This window comes from Colobus angolensis, unplaced genomic scaffold (assembly GCF_000951035.1).
Source record: "Colobus angolensis palliatus isolate OR3802 unplaced genomic scaffold, Cang.pa_1.0 Scaffold59, whole genome shotgun sequence".
NCBI classification, from domain to species: domain Eukaryota; kingdom Metazoa; phylum Chordata; class Mammalia; order Primates; family Cercopithecidae; genus Colobus; species Colobus angolensis.
This window is the reverse complement of record NW_012119487.1, coordinates 3,119,828-3,128,438: the sequence shown is the minus strand read 5'-3', so window position 1 is coordinate 3,128,438 and position 8,611 is coordinate 3,119,828. Positions and strand designations below refer to the sequence as shown.

At 31.7% G+C, this 8,611-nt stretch overlaps 1 protein-coding gene across 4 annotated transcripts in view; it reads right to left on the bottom strand.

Annotated features, from left to right (window-relative positions):
• The window catches only part of SUCO (SUN domain containing ossification factor), an 85,903-nt gene that overhangs the window by 29,642 nt on the left and 47,650 nt on the right, over positions 1 to 8,611 (bottom strand). For 3 of the 4 annotated variants that reach the window (XM_011962318.1, XM_011962320.1, XM_011962319.1), the window contains 3 exons: positions 8,105 to 8,170; positions 2,867 to 2,935; positions 2,006 to 2,096 (listed from right to left, as the gene is read on the bottom strand). In XM_011962318.1, the coding sequence (XP_011817708.1) occupies positions 2,006 to 2,096; positions 2,867 to 2,935; positions 8,105 to 8,170 (226 nt within the window). The remainder of the gene's footprint in view (positions 1 to 2,005; positions 2,097 to 2,866; positions 2,936 to 8,104; positions 8,171 to 8,611) is intronic. The other variant, XM_011962321.1, reaches the window with a different exon arrangement.

The window sequence follows — 8,611 nt, the reverse complement described above, 5'->3', positions numbered from 1 at the left end:
TTTTGTTTGATGGAGCAATAGTGCCTACCTGCTTGCAGGTCAAAGCTCTAATAAATGTCAGCATATGTCTCAAAAAAAAAAAAAAAAAAAAGAAAAAATATGGTAATTTAAATACCAAAAATAATTACACTCAAACACACATTTTCCCATTCTGAAAAATTACTAAGCATGCCAGGAAATGTCTTCAAAGAAACACTAATGTCACAATAGGAAAGACAGAAGAAAGTAATAAAATAGACAGTATCTATGAGGTAGACTTCCATTTTGGTAGTAAAACCAAATTAAAATGGACCAAATTAAAACATAATTAGACTACACTTCGATAAATAAAAAGATATTTATAGCCATATATATTTAGTCTCTAATAATATTTCTTACATATTCAAGTAATATATTGCTTTTCTATCAAATAATTTATGACAGTAAAAAGAAGCAATGTTTGAAGAAGGGGAGAGAGAAAAATTAGATTGAATTTGGTAAAAAATACTGAATATAGATGTTATATACCATCATTATACACTGTAATTAGAAATATACTTTAAAAATTTTTTCTCAAATTCACATGGCAAATCTTACTAAAACCTAGGAAAAGAAAGTAAGTTGGCTTTCCATAACTTTAACAGTGACATCCTATCATGGATTCCTTCATTTTCATGTATTTGCTTCAAAAGATTGCTTCAAAAGCATTAAAAAGAATTTAAGACAAACATGAAGAAATACTGAATAAAAAATTATGGAAAGATATCTATTAAAAACTAATATGGAAAAATAAAAACTGCTACAATGGCCTGTGACTATAGCTTTCAACAAATATTCCTATCTACTTGTGCATATATGTATGTGTATTAAAATGTATACATATATATATATATATAACCAAATTAGTTTTATTTAGTTTTGAAAAATATGACATAGTGTGTTGTTAACTGAAGAAACCTAGTTACCAAATCAGGAACAGCAATTACAGCTCCACATAATTAGAAACACCAAGAATGTCTCTATCCTCAATAGATTTCTTAGGTCCTTTTAGGAATCAATAACACATATGCTATATTTTCTCTCTAATCACCCAATAAATATCTCCAGTAATTTTCAGGATTAACACAGGATAATATAATTTTCTCACTATGCCTTTCAAAGCATCAAAATCTCATTTTTGAAATAGTATAGTTCTCAGGAATTGCAGTTCAAAGCATACCCACTGCAAGTCTCATTACATACTATCTTGAACTAAGCGGTTCATATTCAAGTATCTTATACTCTTAAGTAGAGTTGTTCTAAGATAAAGGACTTGCAAAGTTGTATAGGGAATGTATCTAATGAAATATATATAAATTCAGTCTACAATAACTACCTGATTATCCAAATCATTAGAAGCTTATTATTTATTATAGATAAGAAGTAGAGGTACCAACAAAGTAACCACCTCTGGCAGAAAAGACTAAAAATGAGTATATATTATATCTATTACCTATTTAGCTATATCCCTGCTCAAAGTGGCCCCACTGCAACCTGGGGAAAGGCCTACATGATTCAGAGAAATGGAACAGTTAAGAGCTTGCTGTGTGGCAAACATATTATTCAAGAACCACTGCTCTATGTATTTTGGTAGCTTTCTAGGGATACCACAGATCAATGCTTTTAAACTTGAACTTAATAAAAAAAAAAAGGGGAGGCCTTTAAAATTTGTCTTCAAGCCTATACTTGCAGAGTAAGGTCAACTATTTGCAATATGGAAAAGAGTCACTGTTGTGAATAATGAAAGTAATATGTAATACCCCCCCCAAAAAAAAGTTTGATCTGAATTATATTCCCAGTATGCATGTACACTAATGGGAAGAAGCAACTCAAAGATTTTCTAAGTGGCCACAGAATGTCTATCCTATGATTCGGAGCTCTCTACAGGTAATCATTTCATACACAAATCACAAGTTCCTTTTTTTATACTAATATACTTAGCTCTGCATTGCAATAAAATTCTATTTAATATCACATTATAACTTACTCAGGAGATGGAACAGGAGTTGAAACAGGAGTTGATTCAGGCATTTTAGGTGCAGCTGTGGCAGTGGCATTCTCAGATGTACTTTTATTTCCTATTTTAAGAAAGATGCCCAATGTTGAGTTCAATTTTAAAAGCTGTACCATGAAAATATTTTACTAAAACAAATAAATTTCTTGGAAGAGAAAAGCCAAATTGGTTTGCTACTGCAGACTTTTCTTAAAAAATCAAAGTTCTTTTAGGAAGAAATGATCATATAAGATCACGACAAGTAATATATATTGTTTCTCAATTTCTCAGATAATTAAATCAAGTCAGATGACTATGAATGTTGTGTAACCTTATGTGATTAATATGCCTTCTACATACTGAAAGAGTTGTTGAAGAGAATGAGAGGAAATAAATGAGTCATTTTAAGTGTTCACCTGGATCTAAGCATTTTTAAAAAAACAAAAAGACTGTTTCTTCTTGCCAATAATATTCTTATTTGCCACTCTCTAAGGAAAAGATGGCTTTGTAAATCAGGTAGCTATTTAACACATGAAAGAATAATATACTTGAAGTACCATTAGGACATCAAAATCTCAGCAAAGATATAATAAATAAAATCATTGTTATTAATATTAGAGCCAGGAGAAGTCAAAAAGCAAATTCATAAGTTTTATATAGACAGTATCCTTTTATAAAAAAGAAGTGTGAAATTCAAATAAACAATGAATAATAAAGATTGGTAAGTTCCTCTGAATTATTTCTATATTTCTAAACATAAAAAATCAAATTTTCTTAACTCATTACTTGATTTTCCTAAACATAAGGACCCCTGGAGTACCAGCTATTTAAAAGACCCATAAAATGATTAGGTACCTTCTGTCAGGTCTTCAGTTTTTGCTCCCAGAATATTAGCAGCAATATTCACCATATTTAGAATGGCATCTAAAACAAAATTCAATCAGAAAAAATACCAAATACCTAAATATTCTAATATAAATTAATATCAGATAGTCAAAAAATCATTTAGAATGATCTTTTGCATTTTTTGACTGGTTACTTTTGTATTTACCTCACAACTAAAGTCCAATATAGGACACAAATAAATTTTAGCCAAAAGCGTAAAGCATGTATCTAAATTTTTATGTTCAAAAGGAATTTTATATTTAAATATAGTTTTCTTTTTGAAGACGGAGTCTTGCTCTGTCGCCCAGGCTGGAGTGCAATGGAGCAATCTCGACTCACTGCAACCTCTGCCTCCCAGGTTCAAGCAATTCCCCTGCCTCAGCCTCCCGAGTAGCTGGGACTACAGGCACATGCCACCAAGCCCAGCTAATATTTTGTATTTTAGTAGAGACAGGGTTTCATCACTGTGTTGCCCAAGCTGGTCTCGAACTCCCGAGCTCAGGAAATCTGCCCACCTCAGCCTCTCAAAGTGCTAGGATTACAGCTGTGAGCCACTGTGCCCGGCCATAAATATACTTTTCTTGTAAAACTTCCCTAGACACTTTACCAAAACACTGTCTTCAGCATATTATAAATTCAAGTATAACTCAACATACAGTCTGTACTGGGACAGTGAGAAAATGTGATGATTAAAATTCTTATTTTACAGAAAAACCTATTTTTCTTTAAGAATTCTCTACAGTTTAAAATAAAAAAGCAAACGCTTTTCCTACATTATGTGATTATCACAGGTAAAACAAAACAGAGATTATCCAAAAAAAGCAGAAAATATTTTCAACGATTAGCCTATCTTATCTATAGTAATAAGGTTAAATTCTAAATTGATATTGCATATAATGAAATCTCTTTGATGACTTTAAAAAACTCATTGGCCAAAACTGCAATCTTTTTAAATCATAAAGCATACAAATTCTTTAGTTAATTGGTTGGGGCCAGGGATAGGGCAGATTAATGAAAAGTCAAGGTCATAAAAAAACAAAGTGTTGTAAAAAAGCAATCTGCATACCTGCTAACCCTACTTCTCTTTTTGAGGAGGGTATTTACATGAAAAAGTGGTACAAATCTCAATATCTACATAGATATATTTATACATGAGTATAACAAAATATCAGAACTCCACAAAACACTGGTACTGGGAATAGAAGACCTTCCTTCCAGTAATGTGATGTAATTTCAAGTGAAATTAACTTTTCATTCCCAATCTAACCTTTGAAATTCCACTAGAATTTAATTCTTTGGTATCAGGTACTCCTACTATTAAAATACTAAGATCTGGCAGGAGCTACATATTAATCATCATACATTATTTCTGTCTTAATCTCCTTTCCTAAAAGCGATCCACAGAGTATTCATCACTTTTTCAATGAAAACCAGAGATGTGAAAAGTAGAAAAGGATCTAAGAGAGAAAAATCTACTACATTAAGATGGTTGCAAGTAAACCAAAGAGTGCTGCCTGGAGCTCATCCTGTAAATATACGCTTTAGGATGGGAAAAAGTAGTAGCAGATTTTAAACTGTTTTAAAGTGATAGCTAGGAATCAGCTATAATGTTGATCTTCACAAAATTATAAGTGTATACGCTGAAAGTCAACAAAGTAGTGGTACGTCATTTCTATCATCAGTATAACACACAAAGGTTCGATATTTGCCATTTTAAAATGCTTAAATAACATTTTTAATATTGTCCTTTGACCTGGCAAACTGATAAACCGAAGTGGCCTTGATTCTTACTTAAGCTAAAGAGATGCTGCAGTATGAGATAACAAAAATGGAAACTCTATATTCCCTCACAAACCAAGATGAAGTCTGGAATGGAAACTGTTATTTCCTCATACACCCTTTATAATGCCAACTAATACTGCAATATTATTTATGATCCCCCACCTTTATAGACTGTCACCTATAGTCAAAACCGACTGCTTCACAAAACTCAAATTGTGCAATCAACAGTTTATATACTTCGTGTTTCAAAGTGAGATCTTATCTGAGATTTCAAATTTTTTGACATTCATTATTAAACAATTCAAGAAGACAATGTATCTGTGTAATGAAAGCAGCCTTACAGTGTTATTTCTGAACCTAAATTTTAACACCAGTACCTACAATAAAGAAGACCCTTCTATTCACCCTTTTAAACTATTATTTATTATCATCATTCCAGGAAACCTGGTAACAAAAGCAATATGTAGCAAATTTCTTCTCAGTCCATTTAACCTAAAATAATTTCCCCATGTTTACAGAACATTGCCTAATGTATCTTTTTTGAGAGAAAGCAGAATTGTGAATATTCTATGTTCAATTTGTATACAAACACATGATAGTCTGTATACATCATGATTATCTGGCCATTAAAAAACCTTCAGAATAGACTAAAATAACATCTTTGAATATAATTGCCAAACTAGAGATAAAAGTCCCTAATTTCTCCTGGATTAGTCAACTTTTGAATTTTTGAATTGGGCAACTTATTCATCCCACCTCATTCCTTTAGGAATAAAATGCTCCTATTATTTGGTCCTAAAGATCAAATATCTCCGTATTATTTACTCAGTCTTCAGTGCTCCAATGGCTCTTTTTGATAAAGAAAACAAACATTTGTCCAGGCTGCTGAAGTTGAAGAGTTTATATGATACAACAGAAGATAAACCAACAAAAAAAGACTTCTTCCTATGTGTACTACCTATGAAGCATGCCCACATTTTCTAGGAAAATGGTCCTTCTAGGATCTACATTTTTTCCACAAAAAAAACACTGACTTAAAAAGTACAAACTACATGTTCTCTTAAACATGCACATGCACCTATCTCCCTTTAGCAAATATAGTGATTTTAACAGAAACAAAAAACACATATTTAAGAGCAAAGGCAGACCTGCGCCAATATCAAAGCAGGCAGAGGTCTGGCAAATTCACATGACAAAGAACAAGAAAATCAGAGTGATATGGAGAAATCTTGTTGATGTGACAGATTTAAATGTTTTAGTTCAAGAACATAAACAAAAGAATCAGGAAGGCATACACACAAAGCCAAGAATGCTGCTCTAAGATAACAGCTTCTCCCTTTTTAGCAGTTAAGTAAATTATATAATATCAAGAATGTTTAAATATGCAGTGTGCATGCTCTTTGATATCCAACTCTCAGCAGTGGCAAAGTATTCCGGTGACATATTTCCTATAACTACTAACTACTTGATAGCAAAAAGAAAAAGGAGTTTCTATTAAGATTAAAGACAAAGAATTCTAGCTTGTGGATACTATGTACACATTAAAAACAAGAAAAAAAACTACTTTCAAAATGAGCTAATTTCAAGCTAATTCAGAAAGCAGTGATGATTATAGTCAAACTCATTCTTGTGCCAAAGAACAGTTCTTTGAATCAGAACTACTTAAGTTCTGATTCCACTTTATTATTTACTTCTTCAAGTTATACCACCTTGGAGGCTATAGCTAATTCAGTCCCAAACTCTTCAGAGAAGAGTAGAAGGACACAGATACAGAAGGCAGTAGTGTTAGGCCATGTCTATAAAGTTTTGTAACAATAAAGTCTTATCATTCAGCTCTTACTGCCTCTCTGGTTCTAAAACTTCAGGAGGTGGAGATCATTTTAAATCTCATTTTAGAGACTCAGCTGACATCCTCCTACCCATCTTATTTCTCTGTATAAATTCTTTCAATGCCTAGAACACTGGAAGATAATCTTGCCCTCCCAGAGTTCTGTAAAAGGAAAATTAACTGATATACCTTCAAGGAGAAAAATCCAAACAGAAGTATCTAAACAAGATTCTATCTGTAATTAATTGATTACAGAAAATAGTATTTTCTAACCCCAGAAAATAGCTAATTCAACTTACTGAGCTACATAAATGACAGAATAATGACTACTATGTAACATACAGAATGCAAATTAAGGGAAACAAAAACATTAATATCCAGACAGATAAGACATTTCTTTTACTCCTAAAAAATTACATCACATAGCAGTGAATGAGACTTACTTTTACATCAGTAACTGGATAGCTAGGAATCCTATTTAAAAGTAATCACTAATATCTAGAAAGTCAGAAGCCTAGCAATAAAGTAAAACAAAATATACTGAACTGATATGTAACAAAGTTGAATATTACTTTGTAATCACGAAAGATTTTCCTTCTACAGGTATTTTTAACACTCTTTTTCCCATTCCCTAGAAAGTCCACTGAAGTCTTTACTCTTCTATGGAGGGGGAAGAAGGCAAGAAAGAAAGAAAGAAAAGGCTAAAAGGAGAGATGAAAGAGGTGATTTTAACTCCATATACTGTGGCTACACAAAACATCAACTTAAGTATTTAGATTACTGGTTGAATATCTAAAAAAGTTATAAACTCAATGTTCACACTGACATTGGAATTCAAGCAATTCAATTCACTAAGAGCAAAAAGTGACAAGCACAATCAACTAGTCTTCTATTTTACCAAGATTTGTTTTTATTAAATTAATAATTTTCAAATAAAAAGAAAACTTCTAGTTAATTTTACATTTTTCAGAAATAATCAAAAACATCATTGAAATATACCTACACAGGATCTAACCGTGAAAAATAAAGTGCCAGTTGGGTAATGGTCTTTCCAGTAGTCTCCTTAGTGAGCCTACCACTAGGCTGGGATTATAGTTTGGAATAACAACAAACTAAACCACTAGTATATCTTATTCACTGTTTCTTAGTTTACAAAGAGTATATTATTACTAGTATTCTTATTGGTATTCATTATTATCATGGTAGGAGCACCCTTTGTATTTTGTAACTAAATGGCAAACTAACCATATTTATAGATTAACTGTTGTATGGCTGTTTTAATAATTCTTCCCCCAAGAAAATCCATAGCCCTTTCTTCACTATAAGGAATTTGCCCCAAAATGTGAGTGCCTAATTAGAGTAGAAGAAACACCTTTATTATGCTTGCTTTTGTCTCTCTCCTCTTTCTTTTCATATATTCTTCTTATCGTATTTCTATAAAAATACTTTTCAAAAGACAGTATCTTTTATTTCAACTCAAAGTTCAATACTGGGAGACGTCTCCTCAATCATACCATGACAAAATGTCCATGTGTATCAGAATGAAAAAGTTGAGAAATGCTTTAGTACACTGAAGAGAAAATCCTCAAAATACTCACTTGTAGCAGAACCAAGAAGATTTTTTGAGGATTTATCCTCTCCAGTATTATAATCCAGTGGATAATCTGTTTAAAAAGAAAACAAAAGTAATTATGCTGAGATCTAGCTCTCATAACATATTTAAAAGCTCAAATTATTGTGCTGTCAAAGTCAGCTAATATTTAAAACATTTTATAATAAATATGAATCATATATCTAAAATATGTTCACAAAAAGCACGTAAGACTAAGAAACCATTTAACAAACAAATATAAACCAAGGAAAATAACTGTAATGCTTACCAGAATTTTAACCACATTTATAAGACTTTTTTATTCAAGTTTTCAATATACTTTACCAACTCTTAGTCAATGTCTTCATTTCACTCTTGAGAAAATTTAGATTGTTCAAACAATAGTATAACACATCTTAAAACAAGGACTTAAATTGGAAATGGAGAGTGTCATAAAACTTTCCTCCACTTCTGTAGAGTCACATGATTTCTCAACGGCTCGCAGGAGGCCAAA